This window comes from Phocoena phocoena, chromosome 14 (assembly GCF_963924675.1).
Source record: "Phocoena phocoena chromosome 14, mPhoPho1.1, whole genome shotgun sequence".
In the NCBI taxonomy this organism is placed as follows: domain Eukaryota; kingdom Metazoa; phylum Chordata; class Mammalia; order Artiodactyla; family Phocoenidae; genus Phocoena; species Phocoena phocoena.
The window spans coordinates 20,891,608-20,917,006 of NC_089232.1; the positions used below are offsets into that span (position 1 = coordinate 20,891,608).

Below are 25,399 nucleotides of genomic sequence, written 5' to 3' on the forward strand. Positions count from 1 at the left end.
ATATACATATGTTCTCATATCTCTTCCCTCTTGCATCTCCCTCCCTCCCACCCTCCCTATCCCACCACTCTAGGTGGTCACAAAGCACCGAACTGATCTCCCTGTGCTATGCAGCTGCTTCCCACTAGCTATCTATTTTATGTTTGTTAGTGTTTATATGTCCATGCCACTCTCTCTTTGTCACAGCTTACCCTTCCCCCTGTTTCTTACCTGTGTTTCTTGACAGTCTCTAACAGTAACCAGGGTTTGAGATGGTGGCTGGATTTCTCTCCCAGGCAACGTAATTGAGCACATCAGTGCTACTCCACTCCCATCCACTGCCATTGGGCTCAGAGCCCTATAGAGCAGAGGATGGAGTCAGGTGAGGTGAAAAGGCCTTTAGAGTTCTCCTGTCCTGATTCCGTCAGCTGGAACGACTGACCCCCTCCCCAGCATCATGGAATTTGCTCTGCTCTTCCAGGTGATGTCCCATAGCTCTCCTCTGGGAAACTCTTCCAAACTCTTTGCTCCTATTGGCAAATTCCAAAGCAAATGATCACAAATACCAATGGAATCCCTATGAGTACTGTGTCACTCTGCACTGTGAACTGCACTTGGTGGTGCATTTGTGATTGCCCTCAGAACCTCCAAGACAATGTGTTTTATAAAAGGGAAAAATGTGTCAATGCTAAATCTTCATTTACCACTTGCTAAGCACAGCATGTGCAGACTCAGGGAATCTCAGAGAACTGAATTACAAGGCATGATGTGTGAATTGTGTAAAAGTTTGACAAGAGGCAGATTAATTTTAGCTGGAGGCTAGGGACCTGCACAGAACTCAGCTCTTCAGCTGGCCTCAAGGTTCTCCATTTTCTCCAAATATCCCCTGAGCTCCAGGGATCTCTAGGATATTTTGTTGGCAGGGGCAGGGGACAGGGAGGGGCCTGGTAGCCATAGCATCTTGGGAGGTAACAGATTAGAGAGCATGTAAGTGTACTTCTGTGGGGTCATGGAGCCCAATCCAGACGTCTGAGAGGAGTTTCAAATTGTTCTTGAGAAGGGAGGAAATGAAGGATCCCTCAGCCCCACTGAACACAGACACAAGGTGTCCTGAGGGTCTCTTCTGGCAGGCCATCTGTGTGAAGAAGGGAGAGACTAAGGAGGAGATTGAAATCCTCACTGAGGGAAGGGCAGGGACAAGGTAGGTGAGAAGGGGTTGTGTTTGCAAAAGATGAGGTGCTCATTCTCACCCTCAAGAAACTCTAGAGAATGGAACTCCCAGCCCCCAAACCCTGTCTCTAATTTGCTTATCCTTATCAGCCCTAACTGCAAATCCCAGCACTCATGTCTGTATCCATCCAGGTTTGGGTGTTATAAACAAGGCACATGTCCATGACTCTCTCTCACCCTGTCACAGCTCACCCTTCCCCCTCCCCATATCCTCAAGTTCATTCTCCAGTAGGTCTGTGTCTTTATTCCTGTCTTACCCCTATGTTCTTCATGACAATTTTTTTTCTTAAATTCCATATATATGTGTTAGCATACAGTATTTGTCTTTTTCTTTCTGGCTTACTTCACTCTGTATGACCGACTCTAGGTCTATCCACCTCATTACAAATAGCTCAATTTCGTTTCTTTTTATGGCTGAGTAATATTCCATTGTATATATGTGCCATATCTTCTTTATCCATTCATCCGATGATGGACACTTAGGTTGTTTCCATCTCCGGACTATTGTAAATAGAGCTTCAATGAACAGTTTGGTACATGAATCTTTTTGAATTTTGGTTTTCTCAGGGTATATGCCCAGTAGTGGGAAATGTAGTAAGGTAGATAGCTAGTGGGAAGCAGCCGCATGGCACAGGGATATCGGCTTGGTGCTTTGTGACAGCCTGGAGGGGTGGGATAGGGAGGGTGGGAGGGAGGGAGACGCAAGAGGGAAGAGATATGGGAACATATGTATATGTATAACTGATTCACTTTGTTATAAAGCAGAAACTAACACACCATTGTAAAGCAATTATACCTCTATAAAGATGTTAAAATAAATAAATAAAAATAAATAAATAAATAAATAAATAAAAGGTAAACAAATCAGAAAAAAATATAAAATTGTTATTATTTTCAGGTTGTATAATTTTATATATGGAAACCCCAAAGAACCAAACAGAAACTTTTGGAACTAATCAAAAAATTCAGTAAACTACAGGATGTAAAATCAACATACTGAAATCAATTGTATTTCTATACACTAACAATGAAACATCTGAAAAAGAAACAAAAAAAAACCTATCCCATTCACAATAGTATCGAAAACAATAAAATATATAGGAATAAATTTAACCAACGAAATGAAAGATATATACAATGAAAACAACAAGACTTTGTTAAAAGAAATTGAAGGAGGAGAGACCATCAAGATGGCAGAAGAGTAAGATACAGAGATCAACTTCATCCCCACAAATACATCAGAAATATATCTAGCACAGGGATATCAGCTTGGTGCTTTGTGACCGTCTGGAGAGGTGGGATAGGGAGGGAGGAAGGGAGGGAGACGCAAGACAGAAGAGATATGGGAACATATGTATAACTGATTCACTTTGTTATAAAGCAGAAATTAACACACCATTGTAAAGCAATTATACCCCAATAAAGATGTTAAAAAAAAAAAACAAGGCATAGCAGTAGGACGCATAGGCCATGGAGCCTTTCAGACAGCTGATCCATGCAGAGGGCAGTTCCTTTTGGGAATCTTCCCCTGACGAGGAAAACATAAAGGAGAAGGATGGGGTGAAATGGAGAGAGGATATTGGAATGGGGAGGTGACCTTGAATAATATCTATGAGGCCAGTGCTTGGGGAAGTGACATCACACTCCTGACTGCCTGTCACCATTGCCAACACTCCCAGGATTTTTTTTTTTTTTTTTATCATGAACTAGACCTAGTAATTGGGAGATGGTCTGTTTTCTTTTTATTCATCTGCCTTGTTCAAAAGTCCAAATTTTCTCCTCTTCTGGGCTATTTTTCTACTAGATCCTTCAATCTTTCTCCTTCTATTCATCTCATTAAGAACACTCTATACTTTCCCTCCTTAATCACACACATAAATTAGACTCTTCGGAGAAAATAGAAATCATCTCATCCCACTGGTACTGGACCACTGGGGAGACTCCCACCACTAGTTACCCTGAAGGAAGGAGTGATGTTACAGGAATTGCAGGCAGTGTTGTTGTGTGGGGATGTACCATTACCATGGGAGGCACACAGGAGCTTTCCTCCTCTTCTTGGCCCTGAGCAAACACTGGGAACCCAGTGACAGAGGCAGAGAAGTCTCACCTTGGACTTGAGACAGGAGCAACAGGCAGGAGGGCAGCATCCAGGACAGGCTGGGGAGGCCCATGGAAGGCATCATTGTGTCTGTGATGTGCGGAGACAACCAGAGAACTAAAGAAAGGGTGGTCAGAGAGAGACTATGAGAAACCCCCTGTTGTACCTCTTGTCTTTTCCTCTGTATAGTTCCCTAGGAATAAATCCATCTTGATAACATGCATCCCCTTCCATACTTCTGGAAAGAATTGGAAAAGCTGTACATCCTACTACACCTGAGACCTCCCAGGACTGCCTTTACCTGGTCTCAAAGCTCCTACATTCTCTGCAGACAGGGATCCTTGTATACCTTCCCTGAAATATGTAAGGTGAATCCCCTGTCAGGTGTCTCATCTTCTCTCAGCTCCCACTTACCTGTCTTGCAAGGATCTGCACTGGTTAGTCAGGACAGAAAAGACTGGGTTTTTATAAGAGGATTTGAAGGAGGGGTGCTGAAATGAATAACAGTAAACTGGAGACATGAAAGGGGTCATGCGGAAGTGTCTGGCATTGATTCAAGGAGATTTCTACCACAGGGAGGAGATCCTTCCCATCAAAGCCTGGGAATTGCCACAGCTGTTACTTCTTTTTCTTGAGCAGACCAGTACTTTCTCAAGAACAGGTGAAGTTTACGCTTTTGCCATCCTTGTCCAGGTAACTGGTGTGAAAAACTTATAGAAATGAAGGCAGCCTGGTGGCTCGAATTCTGTTTCATAGTTTAGAAAATATGTGATATTGGATAGTTAAAGAAGTACTAGAAGTGTATTTTTGGGAAGTCTGTCAAGAACTGACTCTTGCTGGCATATATATGAGTTTCATTAATCCCTGTCTTTTAAGATTAAAGAAAACCAAACTAGCAATAAGTAAAAGTTGGGTGAGTATAACATTGGAAAATATTGCTGAGGGCAAGATATTAGTTGAGGGAAACAAAAGAATTGAAGCAATGGGAAAGAGCAATGTTTCAGCATTGCTTTCTCTTTATTGGAACAAGGTGTAAAGGAAGCATGGAGTGTTCTAAGGCAATAGACAAACCAGGATCAGGTAGATTTGCCTTCTGGGCAACTCTGTGTGGGAAGACTGAGAAATAATTCCTCAGTTCACTTCAATTCCGAGCCGGAAATTTGATACCTCAGAGTGGCATTCTCAGACCATGATGTACAGACCCCTGGGGGTCTTCAAGACCATTTCAAGGGGACTGTAATATTTCAATTTTCATAACTTTACTAAAATATCATTTGCCTTCTTCACTGTGTTGACATTTGCACTGATGGGGCACAGGCAACTGTGGGTAAATTTCGGGATCCTCAGCATTCACCAAGGTAGGGGTGTCAACCCGTGTTCTTCACTCCTATGCACTTGCAAGAAGCAAACAAATACATTCACTCTAAAATGTCCTTCGGGACTTCCCTGGCCGTCCAGTGGTTAAGACTACACGCTTCTGCTCCAGGGGTCATGGGTTCAATCTCTGGTCAGGGAACTAAGATCCCGCATGCCACGTGGTACCTCCAAAAAAAAAAAAAAAAAAATGACATTGATGAAGCAGTAAAGATAACTCATTTTAGTAAATATATTTTTTAATTTTTATTTTATATTGGAACATAGTTGAGTAACAATGTTGTGTTAGTGTCAGGTGTACAGCAAAGTGATTCATTTATATATATATATATATACATGTATCTGTTTTTTTGCAAATTCTTTACACATTTAGGTTATTGCAGAATATTGAGCAGAGTTCCCTGTGCCATACAGTAGGTCCTTGTTGGTTATCAATTTTATTTTATTTATTTATTTAATACATTTTTATTTTATTTATTTATTTTTGGCTGTGTTGGGTCTTTGTTGCTGCATGCAGGCTTCTCTAGTTGTGGCAAGCAGGGACTACTCTTCGTTGAGGTGTGCAGGCTTCAGTAGTTGTGGCACATGGGCTCAGTAGTTGTGGTGCATGGGCTCTAGAGCATAGGCTCAGTAGTTGTGGTGCATGGGCTTAGTTGCTCTGTGGCATGTGGGGTCTTCCCGGACCAGGGCTCAAACCTGTGTCTGCTGCCTTGGCAGGCAGATTCTTAACCACTGCACCACCAGGGAAGCCTGGTTATCAATTTTAAATATAGCAGTGTGCACATGTCAATCCCAAACTCCCAATCTTAACACTTGAATACATTTCTTCAAATTCTGTATGACTAAGTGGAAAGCCTGTGTACTAAAGTATAATGGTTGTCTTGGGAAAAAAGCCTTTGTAATCCACCATTTTCATGGAAGAAAATTCTTTCTTGAAAGATGGACTGAGAGACAAACTTGTTAATCACATATGGGCATTTTGTTGACATTAAAAAAGTGATCAAAATGAGATATTAAATCAATATTTTAAAATCCTTAACATATAGTATTATAAATATCAATATTTATTATAAATATCAATAATTCTCATGAATAAAAATTCTTTGGTGTCCTCAATACTTTTTAAGAGTGTAAAGTGTCCTGAGGTCAAAATGGTTTGATAACCTCTGATTAACAACGAGATACCAATTTCCAGGATATATTGGGGATAGAGACAAATTTTATGTTACAAAACAGGGAATCAGCAAAGTCTAGAAGGTGGGGTAAACTCTACAGGATAAATGACTCCATTTCCTTAGCAAATGAATTTAAGGAAGTAAAGCAATATGAAATTCTTAACATTTGAGAGATGTATTAATCGAATACAAGGTATGTCTCATGTTTAGACCATGATTTGAACAAATCAGATGAGAAAATAATTTTGAGATACTTGACTAGGTGTGAACATTTGAAAATATTAAGGGGTTCTATTATTTTGTGGTGCAATTACAATATTGTACTTATATTTAAAGTGATATTATCATTTACAGATAGATGATAGAATACTTACAGTCGAAATATGTTGTTCAGGATTTGCTTCAAAGTAATCCAGTGTAGTAAGGGTAAGAAAAGGAATATAGATGAAATGAAAGGCCATGTGGGATAATTGTCATTGCTTGGTGATAGATACCTAGAGGATCATTGTACTATTCATTTTGGGTTTCTTTGATTATTTTTTTCATAAAATATTGGGGAAAATTTCTGGAAAAAAGAAAATCTGAGGTTCAACAATTGTTGAGGAAAAATTTTAAGACCAGTCTGACTCAAGAATATAGCTGCAAAATTCCTGAACAAAATACTAAGCCAAAGAAGTTTACCAATGTATGTAATAAATGAAGGTAAGAATATTTTAGTAAAAATATTACTAAATATGACTACTTTAAAACAAACATAAAAATAAAATAACAAAGTAAATGTGAAGGGAAAAATGAGAGAAAATACTTTATGTACATATATATCTGACAAAGAATTGATTTCTAGAATATGTTTATAACAGTAAATTCAACAAGAAATTGAACAATACATTCATTAGAAAAGAAGAGTGAAAAAGCATGAGCATGCATTTCAGTAAAGAAGAAGCACAGGGCTTTCCTGGTGGTGCAGCGGTTGAGAGTCCGCCTGCCGATTCAGGGGACGTGGGTTCATGCCCCGGACCAGGAAGATCCCACATGCCACGGAGCGGCTAGGCCCATGAGCCATGGCCACTGAGCCTGAGCGTCCAGAGCCTGTGCTACGCAATGGGAGAGGCCACAACAATGAGAGGCCCACGTCGTACCTCCAAAAAAAAAAAGAAGCACAGTGATCAATACATATATGACAATATGTCAACCTCATTAGCAATCAATAATATTAAAATCAAGATGAAATATAATTTCACACCTATCAGAATGACAAAAAAAAAATTTTGACTTTCCAAAATTTTGGTGAGGATTTGGAGCAATGAGTTGTCCATATTGCAGCTGGCAGTAGTGTAAATTCATAGAACCCTTTGGGAAAACTGGCATTTTCTTACAGCCTCATACTCAATCATTCTGCTCCTAGGAATATACAGTTTGCATATAAATGCCAAGTAGTATGTATACACAGGATGTTAATAGCATCACTATTTGTAATGGCAAAAAAGCCAAAAACAAACCAAATGTCCATTAACAGGAAACTAGATAAACATTTTGTGGTTTAAATAAGCAATGTATCTGAGTGAAACTGAGTGAATCACAGTTACAATCATTGTTATGGCTTAACCTCAAAGACATAATGTTGAGGAAAATTTATTAAAAAACAGAAGATTATAAACTGTGTAATTTCATTGTTTAAAAGGTCAGAAACAAAATTTGACAAGGCTTCTATATCATTTAGGCATACTTATACATAATAAATTATATTAAGAGGAGGGGAATTATAAACTCAAAATTCTGAATTTTTACCTCTGAATGAAGGGAGAAGGAAATTGTTGGAATGAGGACACAGGAAGCTTCAAATATATTAGCAGTTATATACTTTTTAAGTATGGTGGTGGTTACTTGAATTTTAAAAAATGTTCTTTTAATAATATACATAATACTTTTATTGTCCTCTCTATATAAAATATGGTATTAAAAGTTAAAAAGAAATGAATTAAGTAATGTAAGAAGACCAGAAATAATTTTAAATGGTCTTTAAATTATTAGAGTTAGCCCACAGAAATCAATCTAAAACAATTGTTGAACTTCAGACAAAGTTTTCATCAAGATAGTTGTCAGGTTATAGTCATCTGAAGGCTTGACTGGGGATGGACTATCCACTTCCAAGATGACTCATTAACATTGCTAAATTTGTGCTGGCTGTTGGTAGAAGGCTTCCATTCCTCAGCACGTGGACCTTTCCATAGGGCTTCTGGAGTGTTCTTACAATGTGGTGATTAGCTTCCCCCAGCACAAGTGATCCAAGAGAAAGCAAGGCAAGAGCTGCAATGTCATTTAAAACATAGCTTTAGATGTTGCACGTGGTCATTTCTGTAATATCTTATTAGTTACACGTGTCAGTTCAGTCCAATATGGTATGGACTTATATGAGCATGTAAATACCAGGAGGCAGGGATCATTAGGTCTTATCATAATAGCTTGTTACCAGAATTGGAACCTGATACTTTATCAGTCAGAAGTCAGAAGTCCTATGTAAGAGGGCTAGTCCTTTATTTCTTTTTTTTTTTCTCCTCTAGGAGATCCTTCTGAATGTATGTAATATATACCATTTTTACATGGGAGGAGAAATTTTACTCAGTTCCGTCCAGCATCCCTCAAACTTCAAATAAACTTGGATGTGTGTGAGAGTAGGAGACAGGATGTTTATCTCCTGCTTGTTACAGAATCTGATGCTTATGGCCCTACCTATTGAAAATGTTCAGTTATAAACTGAATTTATCATTCCTCTCCTGTTTAAAATCTTTCAAAAGTTTCTTCATTATATATTTTTGTGATTAGCTATTTCTGCACAGCAAACTATCCCTATTTAGTGGCTTAAATAATTTATTATTATTTCTCATGGTTTTGAGAGTTAACTAGGCATACTTATATGGCTCTTTCTGGGGAGCTGTCATGTAGATAATGGCTGGAGCTGGAGTCATATGAAGGATCAAATGGAGGACTGAACCTCAAAGATGACCATACACAGGAGTGTACTTGATGCTGACTGTTATTGGCTGAGAGCTCAGTTGGGTCTGTTAATTAGTGTGTCAACACAGAGCCTTTCTATGTGGCTTGGACTTCTTATAGCATGAAGGTGTCAGGATAGCAGGAGTTTCATAGTTGATCAGCACTCTTAAAGGGCAAAGAAGAAGTGACCAGTTGTCTTAGAATAGGTTGAGAAATGACATTATGCCATTTACACCCTACTCTATTGGTCAAGCGTGTGTTTGTATTCCCAGCATCTAGAACTTTAAGCACTCAGTGATGCTTATTGTATAGATTAATAGATTTATTCATAATAATTTTGATAACTATAGCAGCTGCATTCAATTTCATAATGCCTTACAGGTTTAGAAGACTTGGGTTTTAATTTTATTTCTTTCATTTAATATGTTAATTTGAGGAAATAATTTAATCCTCCCCTTCTTGGATCTGTGTTACTCAATTTTCCAATGAGGATTTTGAATGAAGCGGACTCTGAGGTACATTCTATAATTCTCCTTTTGTTGGCTGGAATGCTGTAAATACCATGAATGTGGGTCAAGAGACCCACTGAAAAATATTTATTGTTCTCATATTAAAACCTTAGGTACTCTTTAGGATGGCCATCTTCTTAGCTTATTGCACCAGAGGAATAATTTTTGAGCAAGCTTTGGGAAAATTACACTATCCTGAAACCAGTCTGGAAATGGAGCCATTGCAGATCATTTTCACTCTATTATTTAGTATTGACTGTTACAAACAACTTATTTCCAAACGTGCATCTTCTGGGCTCTCCTTGCATATTTGTATAAATAGAATATACTTAAATAATTGTCACATAGTATTTTCAACTAAATAATTTTATTCAAGGTGTAATAATTTGTTAAATTCTGTGAGCTCAACCACCTTGTAGTTTTAGAAGAAAGCTAAAGAACTTTGCCTAAAGAACTTAACATGGCAACTGACATATATATAAAAAATTACCAGGGAAGACTCTGATTACTAAAATGACACATTATTTCAGAAAATATTTCAAAAATTAGTAGAGCTTGATAGGTGCTGTCTGCTTCTAATCCCTCCTTGTTCTAGGAGTTAATTTGAGTCCAGTAAGGAGACTGATTATATACATCAAGACACTGGGATTTGGGCTAAATCAAGAGCAATTTGGACTACAGCTCAATGCATAAATAAGCTCTATGGAAGAAAGTGCTCTGAAGGTCAATTTTCGAGATTAGTTTACTAAAGGAAAAGAAAATAGAAGGATTAAGAGCAGGAAGAAAATAGTTCAGATAATCTGAAATCCCTCAATATATCTGATCTTGTGGATTAGCTGGAGTTAAGAACTCAGACTAAAGGAAAGTTTTGCTCCTTAGCCTCACATTTCATGGTGTGAAGTGGGAAGAATAGGGAGGAAAGGCATTTTACAGAAAATTCTACTCTAAGCACAGTGCATAACATCCAAGGCTCTCCTTTTTCATACTTCCTCCTTCCTCTTCTTTCTGTGTTTCATAGATCTACCTTAGCTGCTTAGGGGAGAATGGAGACGTGAGTAAGATTGCACTGTAATTGAAGGGAGGGCCAAGAGATAGGTCAGAAGCAAAATGGTGACACCAGCCTGAGCATTAGATAGAGATGAAGTAAGTAAGGTAAAATAACCAGGCACCCCAAACTAAGTTGTAGGTAGAAAAAGAATGGTGTGACTCAAATCTGGGATTGATCCCAGACAACTGAGGAGTGTCAAGGGAAAGCAATGTGTTTCATCCAGGAGCAGAAGACTCCTAAGACAAATTCAAGAGGACAGTACTTTCACTGTGTGGTGAGAAGAGGCAGCTCCAGCCCTCAGACAGTACTTGGAATTAGGTGACTCCACCAAAGTAGGGAACCTGGGTGTGTGGCATTGGGGGAGACATGGGATTGAGATTTCCAATAGGATTTCTAGGCTGGATTTTATCTGGGATAATATAAATGCTTTAAGATTGTGGTGCTCTCTTTCCTACATCATAATGTGCCCCTGGGCATCCAGATACCTATCTCTATGCACATTTGCCCCCATGCCAGCCCAGACAGTGGGCTAATGGAAGGGACATTCACTTAGGCATAGTGATTAAGGGTTCAGCTCTCAAATCAGACAGACCCATCTCTTGGGGTTACAGTGGGAATTAAAATAATGTATGGCTATCCTTAAGCATGGTGACTAATACATATAATCACATAATAAACGGCAGCTAATCATAATGTTATCTTCAGTGCCCAGTAGTACCATAATAGATGTTCAATAATTTTCAGTGGAATGACATAAATACATACATATGGTCTGCATATACAGGTTATGGAGAAGTGACTCCATTGAATCATTTCTGTAGCTTACCAGTTAGTTGATTTATTCTTTAGCCTTCAACAATGTTCTCTTGAGGACATCAAGCTAACAATGCTTTTCCAGCCTTTGTATTTTCTCTATATCCCTAAATGTAATGAAATGATATTTATTTTTTAAAGGTATTCAGAAGTTACTAACTTAGGAAAGCACTTTACTCATAAATTCAGTGTTATCAGAAAATTGCCAAACTAATTTTTGCAGAAGCTCATCTGATTCTAACTACTATTTAATCAGCACTAATTTTGTGCCTGGCCCTGTGTTAAGAGCTCTACATAAATGATCGATTTAATACCCAGATCATCATTATGAGACAGCTATGCTTACCCTCATTTTTCACAAAAGAAAATGAAACTTTGGAATAGTTGAATAATTGGGTCATGGTTCCTCAAAAGTAACCAAATGAGGATTAAAACCCCCAAAGCCAAAGCTATGCTCTTAATCTTTGTTACCCACTTTTGTGGAGAGAAGAGATTCTTTTTTCTTATAAAAAAAAAAATAGAGTATTGGCTTTTGCTGCAAGGGTACTCACTTATTCACCATGAAAGAGGAAATATTTTTTCTAAGATATTTAACTTACCATTAGAATGAACTTGACATTTAGAAGACCTAAGCCCAGAAAATCTGATTTCTGATATACATGGAGGGGGTTGAAAACACTAGGGAAAATCTGTGACTAAGGACAATGTGTGTTTTTTTGCTAAGCTACATTAACCTAATGGACACTAAGAAAAAGAATGTGTTCAGTGGAGTTATCAGATTCTCTTTACTTACTCAAATACAGTACCATCAATTCCTTTATACTAGAAAAGGACTGCTACTGTTCCTGTTCTCCCTGTAATAAGTCATCCAGATGCTGTAAGTTCCAACTTCCCTCTGATTTAGGCAGTTGTTGAAATTTGCAATACTGTCCATTATTTTCTTTTATCCTCAAAACTACCCTGTACAATAGACAGGGCATCTGTTAATTAACTCCACATTACAATGAGGAAATTCAGGAACAGGGAGGGAGCCCAACTTAGTCTATGTCACACTGCTCATTTGTGACCAAGTCAGGATAAAAACTGAATTCTACCTCTGAATTCTTCCTTGTCAGTACTAGACTCCACACTATTTCACTTGAATTAAAATATTCAGGTACTCAGCAGCAAAGACTTAAATTCTGAAACGATCCAATTAATTGCTCTCTGACGTGATACATTTTTGAAAGGTTTCATCTCGCTTGATGGATTCATTAATTTTAGAACATCTTATTTGCTTTTCTGCTAATGGAATTTTCAGCAGATAATTGGTTAGTTTGCTTTTCTAAGCCTCATGCATAGTTTAAATGTCATTTTATGCAAAGATATTTACTGCATAGAATATTGGTCTAATTAATTTTTGAGAGCAACTGGGAATTGCTCTAAGTTATTCTTGTCTGTAGTTACAGCATGAACCTTAACAATGTCATTGGGATTTCTTGTAAGTATAGGTGCCCACATATGTGAATCTAGTTGCACATGTTTGCAGACATAGGTTCAGAATGGTGGTTTTGCTTTGTTAAAATTAAGACACGGTTTTCCATTTTTTTCAAGTAGTACATTTTTCTATAATTGTTCCAGCTCTAGGTAATAGAAGAACTTGATTGTGGTTATATTCCAGGGAATTCTTCTGGAGTGGGGATGTATGAGAATCAGCATGCTTACGGAACACAGAGAAAACTCACTAAGAGGATAGGCTTCCAAACCCAGGACAGTAAATGCAAAGGATGGGTGCAAAGAGAAGTCCATTAGATGCAGTTTTCTTCATCCAATGGGATGGATTGAGGATAAATGTCAATTCTGGGAGCTGCAGTGGTTTTAGGCCCAAGGAATTTGAACTGAATATGGAGAATCTGAGATAATGTAAGGAAGTAAAAGCAGTCTTGGGGAATGGTGTTGTCAGTCATAAAGGGTAGATTTTCAAACCTGAATTATGAATCCCTGCTGAGCTCAGGTGCAAATTATGAAGCAAATGTTGCAATTCAGGCAAGCCTAATAATACACTAATGGAATGAGTAAGGGCAATTTGTCTCAAGAGCAATCTGAGGATTTGTTGCAAGTATTTTTAGGCTGGAAGCTGGAAGAGTACATTCAGATTCCATAAGATAGTGGGTAGAGTTACTAGAACACTGGATACATTTGTTAAGATTGGTTGTGCATCTGAGATGGAAGGAATCAGTGTGGAGAAAATGATATTTTGAACCTGTCATGTTCTCTCCAGCTTCAAGTACTTGACACAGGGATTTCCCTTCCTTATGCAATACTCATTTGCTCCTTCCTTCATACTTTCTCTAATGTGTTCCTAGTTATCATTTAAGTCCCACCTTAAACATCACTTTTTTAGGAAGACCTTTCCTGAAGTCTTGTCTAGATAGTGTTCTTCTGCTATGTATTTCTCATAGCATTTTGGCTCCTTGCACTTTATTGCAATTATTTACTCTATACCTATTTTTCCCTCTGGGCTATAGGATCAGTGAAGGAAAAGACTATAGTTTTCTTGTTTACTACTATACCTCGGTCCTTAGCATTGGATCTAGCTCAAGTCTGAGCCACACTCATGAGTTCAGAGATGTTTCCAATGCTATATGACTGTAACTGTTGGAGCTGAAGCTAGAACCAAGGTTTTCTGGCTTCTTATCTACTGGGTTTCAGTCTAGATAGCAAAAAGAATTCTTCAGCAGAAGACTGGTGTTCTAAATCCAGAACACCATTTGGCTTGCATGGACGAAATGAATTTGGACTTAACTGTTCTGGTGTCAACTGTCCGTTCTTGAGAAATAGTGCTCTCATGACCTTTTCTAGTTCAGAGGAATGATATGAGAATCTAGTGAGACCTATGGTGTAAAATTTCTTTGAGGAGACTATGGTGTAACCATGTTCAAGGATATAGATGATATTAACATTATCCGTTTCAAAGTTCTTTACATCTCAAGTTTCAATTGCATTTTATAAGGTCAGTTGGACTGGGATATATATATATATATGTGTGTGTGTATATATATGTATATATATATATGTGTCTGTGTGTGTGTGTGTGCGTATATATATATATATATATATATATATATATATATATATATATATATACGCACACACACACACACAAACTACTGTCCAAACAACTCAAGTTCAGTGGCAGAACTGGAATTGGCTTCTAATTCCTTCAAAACAATATCTCTTGTGTAAAATTTTAGTTAAGTTCAGTGTGGTGAACATTTATATTTTTCTACTAAGTTAAAGAGGTGGACAGCTCCACTTGCTCTATCTTATTAAGAGGAAAGTCCAATAAGAACTTGAGCCCTTGAGTGTTTGTTCTCTAGCCCACTATGTCTTAGCACATCTGGTTTGAGGAAAGTCAAGAATTTGACCTTAAACTCCACCTGTGACTCATAAAAGCAGGTCTTCAACTTACAGGGAGTGAGCATCAGTAAACTTTCTCCTCTGCCAAGGAGATGACTCACAGTTCAGCACTACAAATGGGGACTAACAAGTGATCAGGGACATTTCTTTCAAGTGGAGAAGGCAGTAGGCAAACTCCAAGTGTTTGAATTATTTAGCAGAACATGCTTACCTTGGTGTTCTTGGTTTAAGCTCAAGGCAGAAGCAGAGATCCTCCAACCAGTGATTATAACCATTAATCACCCTTCTCACCACCATAAGCAATGTCTCAATGGTACTCTAAAATGTGTTTTAACTTTCTCACAGGGAGATAGTTTGTGATAAACTAAGTACTTTTGTCTCTCTGGTTATACACTTTATATGTGCTTTAAATAAAGTGTTAAGGTTGTTTTATTCACCTCATAAAATCAGGAATGCATCAAGCAAAGCCGCCATGGGGGAGTTTATTGGCTGGAGTTTATTTTAATGAAGAGTTTATTCACTAAACTTTTCCCACCAGCAAGTGATTGCCATGCATGCGGTGTTAGGGGAGCAGTCTAATCCACACAAGGTTTTACCTACAGCAAAGTTTTGAGGAAGAGTAAAGAACTGAGTTTTTCAGGTCAAGGTTGGGTTTAAATGTATGCTTTGCCAGTTTCTGGTTATGTGAGATAAGGCAAGTGACTTAACGTCTCTGCATCTGTTTCATCAGTTATAAAATGGAGACAATATCTCAAGATTCTTCTGAGAATTAAAGGGAAACGTTGGCTTTCCCGGCACAGCACAAGGGTAATGAGGTGGCACAGCCCTTTCGATCAAACTATTCCAAATTTCACATGCTAGTTCACTCCCCTGCTGTGTGCCTGAATGCTTCTCATGTCATCTCAACTTTAGTTTTCTTTTTTCTTTTTTTTTTAATTGGAGTATAATAGCTTTACAATGTTGTGTTAGTTTCTGCTGTACAATGAAGTGAATCAACTATATGTATACCTATCCCCTCCCTCTTGGACCTCCCTCCCTACCACCCACATCTAGGTCATCACAGAGCACCAAGCTGAGCTCCCTGTGCTATACAGCAGGTTCCCACTAGCTATCTATTTTACACATGGTAGTGTATTTACGTCAAACCCAATCTCCCAATTTGTCACACCCTCCCCTTTCCCCACATGTCTGTTCTCTACGTCTATGTCTCTACTCCTGCCCTACAAATAGGTTCATCTGTACCATTTTTCTAGATTCCACATATATGTGTCAATATATGATATTTGTTTTTCTCTTTCTGGCTTACTTCCCTCTGTATGACAGACTCTAAAATGGTGATGATAACATTTACCATCCAGGTTTCTTTTTAGGGTGAACAAACATTTGCTGCTACCTGACAGCTTTGGAACCATGATCCATCTTCCAAAGTTCTCTGCCTACTTTTCCCTCCCACACCTCTTTTGACCATAAACGTTAGGTGCTTCTGATGCCTCATTGAAGCCCATAGCCATCTGTCACATCCCACTGTTTCGTCTAAACTTCTCTAGCTGAATTCCTTCTGTCTCTGACCAGAATTTGTTTGTTCTTTGTCCCGATTATAGACCCCTTTTTGTTTCTTTGAGATAAAAATTAAGTAATCTTTAAAGCTAAATGCTAATAAGGTATCATAAGGCTAAAAATATTAAAAGCTCTTTATGGAGACATCACTCTTTAAGCAAGAAGAACAATCTCAAAATGTGCTCATTTTATGCTCCATGGCAAGCAATCTGGGAAATTTTTTTCTTTCTCTGTGTGTGTGTATATTTAGATTTTTTTGTTATTTTTGAAGGGGATAGTTTTCCATAGACCTTCAAAATGGGCCACATGAGATGCTGATATGACACCAGAAATTTGGAACTCATTCAACATTTATCTGGCTAATGTATGGGTAGCTCATCATATTTAAACTAGGTGTGTTTGTATGTGGGAATTTCTGGACATGCCTGGGGGACCTGTAACTAAAACCTGAATTTCTCTAATTATGGATTCAAATTCTAATTGTGGATTCTCCTTAGAAATAAAATTATGAATTTCACTGACTTCTGACCACACTTGTTGATGCAGGGCCTTCTATAAAGTCTCTATCCTTCATGCTACCTCAAGAGTGTCTGCAAGTTTGAGGGGTACCTCACAAGTGCTTGTGGACAGGTCTTCTGATATTGCAATTCCAACTTCCAATACTGTCTCCATTGAAGTCTCCTACTGGGCATTACCACAGATGTGTAGCTTGCAAATGGGCAAGGTCACCAGTGCTCACGTGACAGCCCTATAGATCTGGTGGTAGACTGAAAAAGTATGTGTGGGGACGATGAGGGGAAGGTGGACCTCTCCACTTCATCCTATATCCTGTGAGAGGATTTCCAAAGCAGTGCCAAAGCCCCTAGTATTTTGGGATCCCTTATGCTTAAGCCCTACTGTTCCAGTGCTTTTCTACCATACCAGCTATTTCTGTTTCTGGCTAGACAGTCACCCCTCTCTCTCCTGAGAGGCAGACATGGATCTGAGCAATGGGATTGGGGCAGGTTTTGTGTGATGGTCATGATACTGTATTCAGAATCCATCCTCTTCTCTCATGGCTCAGGCTTTGTGACAGTCAGATGTGTCTGCCTGATCCTCTTTTCTTGGTAACTTCTTTCTCAAAACACTCCTCAGCCTTCTACAAATAAATAAGATTCTGTTTGGCCTGAGCATTTCCAGATAGTTGCTGAAACACATCTGAACCCAAGATCTACGAACAACTTAGGTTCTAAGGTACAGTCTTATACTTGGGAGATAAAGCTGAAACCAAGAGTCCAGGATAAATTTTATATGCTTACCTTGGTAGAGGAGTGGTGAGAATAAAAGTTAAAATGTGACAGAGCTGCTAGAGATGGAGAGACCAGTTAGGGGCTGAAAAATGTTGTATGGACAAATGTGTACCTAAACTACTATCACAATAATAGTAGTGATGCTTGTACTTGATTTCATTATTTTATTATTTTCCTTTGGTTCCTTAGAAAATGGATCAAACGAGAGATAGGGTCAGATGTATATTAGTAACCCAAATTTACATGTGAGGAATCTGAATCTCAGAGAGGAGACATGACCCATCCAAGTGCACGTACCTGGTAAGGTATAAATCCTGGTCAGAGTCTAGGTAACAGTAATATATACACCTAGAAGACAATTATGATGGAGGAAACTGGAGAGGATTTTGATTTTGGACATGTTAGTTTAAGGTTTTGGTAGGAATTCCAAGAGGAAATGTGAGACTGAAGGTCAGAAACAAGGTCAGGTTTAGATTTCTCAGTGGAGTATCTACTTGATAAGATTCCTGAATCCATTGGTGTGGGTGACTGAAGGAAAGAACTGACCTAGAGTGGTGAAACGGCCAGAGCCTGAGAATCGGTGAGAAGGCATGGAAGACAGCAGTGCAGGTGGAAGCAGGGCAAATACCCTCCCTTTCCCACATGGATGCTCTGCTATTCATAAATCCACCTGCACATGTCTTTCCAACCACATCAAGGCTCTTCAAGGGCAGGAATTGTGTCTTTGCCTTATTTTTTATATACCACAGTGCCTCGCACAGGGCTAGGTACAGAGGACTTCAAAGTGAGAGGGAAATAGGCATCCTGATAACAACTTGGTCCTTGGAAATTCTCTAGCCTCAAATATCTGTGACAAGTAAAATAATGTGAATAAATATCAAGGCTGTGTGATTTATTACTCCTGTCATGCTGCACAGTGTGACACATCACAGCATGTGATATGTCACACGCTGTGACACATTGAAGAAAATCTTCAATTATTAAAAAAAAGAAAGAAGCATAAGTTTAAATAAAAGATTTTAACCTGCTGCAAAAATGTTGAGATACAATAATAACTTGAAGGTACACTGTTTAACTCTTTTAGCAAGAGAATTGAGAAAACAGCCTGGTCCCTCATCCTGCTATCAGGGTGAGTTCAGTTTCAGGCTGCATCCACTTGGCATATTGATTGACCTTTGAAATTACATTCAACACCTAAAGGTTTCCTGGCACAGTTATCTCCATTTGAGCTGCATTATCAGAGCTGCTTTTTTATCAGCCTGAGTTGCTGTTTTATCTTCAGCCTTTGAGACCCAATTATCCGGGAACCAGGAAGAGACACCTCAACAGCAGAGGAGTGGTCATCTCAACAGCAATGGTCAAAGGCAGAGGGGGTGGGGAACAGGTGGGGCTACTAGCTGGAAGTTTGAAAGGGTTTTTTTCCCTCTGCAGAATTTCCTTGCCATAAATTTATTGAATCTTAGGATTGGAAGATACCCTAAATTGTACCCAAATCAACTCTATGTAAAATCTAAGTACATTCCATGATGGGAAACTCGATCTCTTGAGCCAAGCATTTTAATCCCAGCCCCATACTTTTTTCTGTCCCACCACACTCTGGGTTCACCCACAGTAATGGGACAGGACATCATGGGTTTAAGAGCCGAGTGGGTGTGTGGAGAGGGTGACAGCTGCCTGGTGAAGCTGCAGTATGACCATGAAGCCAGGAGAAGAAATTAATGTAACTTGCTATTCAACCGTAACTCAGTCCTCTCCAATTCTATTTAGTCCTGCTTCGTTTCCCTCCCAACTGTATCTTTTATGCTTCCTCTTAGCTTAATCCCATGCTCAGTTCTGTGGGGAAAATGGCAAATACATGAGATGTGATTTTTTTTCTTTAGGATGCCCTGAGCACATGCAGAGTCCAGAGGTGATGGCTGGTCAGGGCTCTGACCAGACCTCAGACTGCAGTCTGCACACTCAGCAGGCTGCAGCTATGCAGACCGTCCTTCTGAATTTAACGTCTCCTGACAAGTTTTGCCCTTGCTGATCTATGACTTGGAACATACTTCGCCCAGAGCTGTGCTTGCTAATTTCTTCTCAATCCAAATCTCACCTCAGCAACCTTTTCCCATCGTCCCTATATAACACCCCCCATCTCCCTGCTCCAACTCTCTGTCTATTTTACATTTTGCTGCCTTATTTTCCTAGCAGCTCTCATAGCTATCCAGGATTGCTTTTAGTTGCTAGTTTGCTTGCTCCTTTGTCTATTGTCTGACCCCTGCCAGAATGAGAACTCCAAGAGATTAGGGCCTGGCCTGGTGGGTTCAGTGTCATTCGCACAAACTGTTTGCCTTGAACCTGCTGATACTCAGTAAATATATTTAAATAAATGAAACCATTCACCCAGGAAATAATCAAAGATTCATTATCAACACATTTCCTGACACAGGTGAGTGGCCCCATTGGGTCACTGAGATCATAAGGGGTCACTTAAAGGGAGGCGAGAACCTTCAGTGGGAATTTCTGGTTGGAGGAAGCTAATAAGTACAGGGTGTGTAGCAATTTTTCTTTATCACTTTCCATCACAGAACCACTCCCTCTCTCTCCCAGATCCTGGAAGGGAACAAAACAGCCCTAGGTTTAAAATGTAAACTTAATCCTCTGCTAGCAGCTTGTCCTGGACAGGGCCAGGCAAGGCAGGGCAGCTGGTCAGCCAGCCCCCAACCTCCTGCCCCTTGGATGGCAGGAGACCAGCTTGCAGATGGTAAGGAATGTATTGCGATTCAGATTGCTGTTGTTTGCCTTTGCTTTCAGTTGAAGGACTGAAGACATGGGGTCTCCCTGCCTCCTAGGCTGGCAGACTGGGTGATGGACCACTCTTAGGAAGACAAAGGAAAAGTGAGGTAATCAGGAAGTGGTGGGCAAGCTCAGAAGAAGCCACTGGAGGAGAGGTCATCTGTGTAATCTGCCAACGGACTTGCCCTCAGAGGAAGTAGAGAGCAGCATGGTTGGAGGGGCCTCCAGTGGTCCCAACTGAGAAGAGGTCCCTCACATAACGTCTCCTCAGCACATGATGGCCAAAGGTCATCTCAAATATGCCATTCCAAGACTTCTTGATCCCCCACCACCCCCGTGGTTTCAAACTTGTCTCTCCCCAACTCTTCCTCATCTCCCTAAGTGACATCAACAACTACCTAAGTTGCCCAAGACAAGACCTGAGGAGGGTCCTTGAGGCCCATTCTTTCCACCACTGCCAACTTCACATCTCAAGTAGATCCAAAATCAGCCTATTGCTCTCCACCCCCAATGCTACCATCCTGATCCAGGCTAACATCACCTCCAACCTGGACTGTAACCACCCATCAAGTCCTTTGGTTCTACGCATACTCCTCTGTTCTTTATACAGAAACTAAGATGATCTCTGAAGGATTTAAATGAGATCAGCCCACTGTCTACTTCATTTCTAAAAACAACAACTACCTGCCTGATTTAGTCCTTGGTTCTGTTTAGGTATCTAGTCAGGATATTTAGTTGTACTGTATCCCCTGGTCAATGGGGCAGATGAATCCAGTCGAGAACTAGGGAGACCACTGCTTTATTTTGAGGCTCAAGTTCCATGGCAATCTAGTAGTCTTGAAGTCCAAGATTAATTGTAAGAGAAAAGGGTTCCCGAAACTTAACATTTTAAAAACAAAGCTTGGAGGTCTTAATGATGAGTTTGACTCTAAGGTATAACATAAGAAAATACAAGATATAACATCAGAGTGGATTCTCCAAAATTGAAAAATGGACAAATATTTAAGGAGGGACTAAGTTATTATGATGTCTGCGTCCTGAGAAGAGACATAGCATCCTATTCCCCTAGATCTTGTCCTGGGCTCTTTTTAGGAATAAGATGATATTTCAGAGAGAAAACACAGGAAGGTGAGAAGTAACATGAGATTATCCAATGTGGTGCTCTCTCTCCTGACATGGTCTGTGTGGTCCAGGAACAGTCTCACTAAGAGGAGGTGTCCAGGTGAGTGAGCCTCATGTGGTACCCATGATGTTCTCAGTCTGTGTTGGCACACAGGGATGCCATTGGGTGCTCCTCTGTATGTCTGTGGATGGAACAGGATGTGTGAGAGGCCTGGGTGGATGGGAGAGGCCTGGAGTTGGGATGAGGATGTCGCAGCATGTGACAACCTGGAGACTGGAGGCAAATGGCTAATCCAGAACATGGTCATTATCAGCAGGCACAATGTTAACTCTAGAGAAACCTCTCAGGAGCAGCCACACCTCTTCAATCCCAGGGAGAGAACATTCGATGTCCAGACAAGGTGTGCAGGGCAGATCCAAAGGCAATGTATAGACAAGCGACCCTCCCTCTGAAGCCGTGGCACTACTCAGTCTTTGCCTACACCTGAGACGGAGGATAAAAAGTGACTTCTTGAGACAGTATTAAAAGACATGGTTAGTTTAAACTTTGCCCTGCACTGAGTGGGAAATTAGCTTGATGCTGAGGTAAACTCATGCACCACCAGGCTATCCCTGAGGCCATGGAACAGAAAGACTCCAACATCAAATTTAAATGCTGGAATCACAATCTTCATTAAATCAATGGAAACTCACAATAAGAATGAAACATAGGGAAAAGATGGGGCAAATTAATACACTTCAGAGAGGCTGCAAGAAGGATGGAAAGACCAACCACACTACCTGTATCTTGGGATGCAAGATGTCCTCATCTCCTCTCTCTCTCTACAGCTTCAGCCTCTCTCACTGATGACATTGTTACAAGGATCAGAGTTGACATTCAGGTAAGAGACCCACAGTTGGAAGTTGTCCTGGGCCAACAACACAGATTTGCTCTAGTGAAGAAATTTAGGGACAAGTATACCTGTTTGACAGCTGCAGCTTGGCAATTAGCCAGATGAACAGTTGGCTAATTGGTTTTATTTGTGTTTCTTGGGAAGAGGACATATAGAGCCAGAATGGGAGTCTCCAATAGGCCACTGAATGGACCTTATGTACATTAAGGGTTAATATATATTTAGTGTCTCTGTATATTTAGTACCTTATAAATCTTGTGCATATTTAGTTTACAGCAGTCATTTAGTACCCAGATGCCTCATAACTGCTAGGTATCTTTTGCTCCTTCATCTCTTCCTATCTATGTTTAGCACACACATGTTCTACTTATCAACCATTATCTGTATTTAACTTAAAATATTTCTATTATCAAAGATGAATGTCTTATGGAAATTCATCGATAATTTTAGAAATGAATATAGTCTGCAGAAAAACTGAATCACTTTGCTGTACACCTGAAACTAACACAGTATTGTAAATCAACTATATTTCAATTATAAAAAATAAATGAATGTTTGCTAAAAGCAAATGCACTTTTACATCATTACAACTTGGTTGCCAATTTACCTCGAAGATAAATTTTAAACTAGGAATAAATACAATATCTTTGGGATGTTTAAGCTTTCCTTTATTTTTTCTTTATGGTAAATCTTTTCCTTTATTTTTTTTTCACCATCATTGGGAATGAGGGATCAAAAGCAAGATGAAAAGATTTACAGACAAAGAAAGCTATTTGGTTTTCTACTTCTGAGCTTTAGCTCATAAAATGTCACTGGAACACATTGCAGAGCAGAACAGTATCCAGGAAATTGATTATTGTGCTCTATGGCCTCCTTTTCTGCTCTTCTCCTTCTCTGAGGTCCCTTGTCTCTTCTCATCCAGGGCTCGATTTGTGCTCAGTCTATTGCATCTGCCTCCACACTTCACTGTGTTGGAGACAGTCAGCACCTGCTCCAGGACCTCAGCAGTTCTGGCTTCTCCTCTGACTCTTCCCTGGAGATGGTGAGTGGACTAAGACCCTCTGATTTCACACACAGGCACCTGCTGCCCATGCGTTTGACTTACTACCGTTTCATTTCCAAAATGAAAGCATTCTGTAAAAGGAAAAGGTAAGGAGTCCCTGAGCTGTGTTCTGTTGCTGTTTTGGGTGATGAGCCAGGGTCTGCAGAGAACCTGGCTATTCTGACAGGAACCCCAGCTGGGTTCCTGCAAGGAAGCAGGGGTGCCAGGTCTGAAGGAAAATGGGAGGAGAAGATGTAAACAAGAGCCTTGAGGCTTTTGTGACAAGCATCACCTACACAACTGAGCCACCAGCCAGTCTAAAACATCTGTGAATGGGAGTGTGATCTTATCAAATTGTAGGTAAGATTATTTCTCATCTCCAAGGTACGTCAGTGACTCCCTCTCTAAGTGATGAACTCCAGACCCCTTTCCTGTTTTCCAGCAGGAAAACATTTCTGGTCCTATCTACTGGGATCTTACCCTGCTTTTTCAGTGACTCTCCCTCTCCTAGCCCTCTGGACAACCCCAAAGGGAAACAGTCCCTTCCCAAATACAGACAGTCCCTGATTTAGGATAGTCAACTTAAATTTTTTCAACTTTACAGTGGTGTGAAAGTGATATCCATTTAAGAAACCATACTTGGAATTTTGAATTTTGATCATTTCTCAAGCTAGCGGTACCTGGTACGATAGTCTCTTATGATGTTGGGCAGCAACAGTTACCACAGCTCCCAGTCTGTCATGAGATCAGCAGGGTGAGCAACCTATTGGTTGTCCCAATAAGAACCATTTAACCAGTAGGAACTTGCAACCATTCAGCACCCAGACAACCATTCTGTTTTTCATTTTCAGCATAGTATTCAACAGATTACATGAGCTATTTAATACTTTATTATATAATAGACTTTGTGTTGGGTGATTTTTCCCAATTGTATGCTGATGTAAGTGTTCTGAGCACGTTGAAGGTGGGTTAGGCTAAGCTATGATGTTTGGTAGGTTAGGTGCCTTAACTGCATTTTCAAGTTATCATATTTTCAGTTTACACTGGATAAGTTTATCAAGATGCTACCCCATTGTAAGCTGATGAAGATCCATCCTGAACCAGTTGACACCTCCAAGACTGTGGCCGTGCTGTTCCCTCTGCCTCGAATGGCCTCTCCCTCTCTTCATGCCTATTTTCTGCCTGGAGAATTCTCTGCTCTCCACTACTGCTTGATTAAGCCAGTATCATAGCTCTTCACAAAGTTTGCCTTGGCCAGTTGGAAAGTGTCTCTTTCTAATGTGAATTGTCTCTGAAGTCAGGAACTGTATCTTACCTCTGAGTTGTCAGAACTATACCCAGTTCTCTGTACATTGTAATTGAATTAATTAATTTCATTAATTTATTAATACCGAGCTATTGTTGCAGGGAGTCCTATCCCATGCTCAGGCAAGGCCTCCAGCATCCAAACACTTGTTACTCACTGATGGATGCTCATTTATGAGGCTTGAACTGTTGACCAATTTTGCTTCCTCAGGTAGAAAGTAAAAAGGCTTAATTCCTGCCAGTTTCTTGGCTGGTGATAGTAATAGAGCATTATGTCAAAGTCCAAGAAATGGAATTGCACTCAACCATGGTGGGTGACATGCACAATTAGAGATGTTTATAATTAGCATTTGTGAACACAATTTAAGATTAAGTGGTTATAAATAGGATACTCATGAGGTTTGAGGTTTCCTTTTCCAGACTTATACTCTTTTTTTCTTTTTTCATGCTGAAAATCAATTAAGCATGAGGAACAAAGTGGGAAAATTATACGTTTTCATAATGTGTTTCCTTTAATGAAGGACAAAGCAAGAAGGGAGACAAAAAGGCAAAGCTCACTTGATTCATGGCTTGGTTATTTGTAAAGAGATAAATACTTACTTGTAATCAAATGGACAATTGCTTTTTTAAATTTGAGGACTAGAAAAGAACTGCCTTAGTGCAAAGAATAATGTCATTTCAAAATGAAAAAAATAAATAGAGAATTCCATTGATAGCTTTTCCTTTGAAACTTGACTCTAGAAAGAGGTTTCTTTGATACTGGAAATCTTTGATGATAAACGAGTTCAAATTCA

At 39.6% G+C, this 25,399-nt stretch overlaps 1 protein-coding gene across 1 annotated transcript; it reads right to left on the minus strand.

Moving 5' to 3' along the window:
* Positions 1-229: 229 nt before the first annotated feature.
* On the minus strand, positions 230-3,392 carry LOC136133522 (lithostathine-like). The gene is made up of 4 exons (XM_065890795.1): positions 3,317-3,392; positions 2,625-2,737; positions 977-1,114; positions 230-337 (listed from the first exon to the last, which is right to left on the minus strand). Exons 1-4 carry the CDS (start codon positions 3,390-3,392, stop codon positions 230-232), a joined length of 435 nt encoding a protein of 144 aa, XP_065746867.1.
* Positions 3,393-25,399: the final 22,007 nt, after the last annotated feature.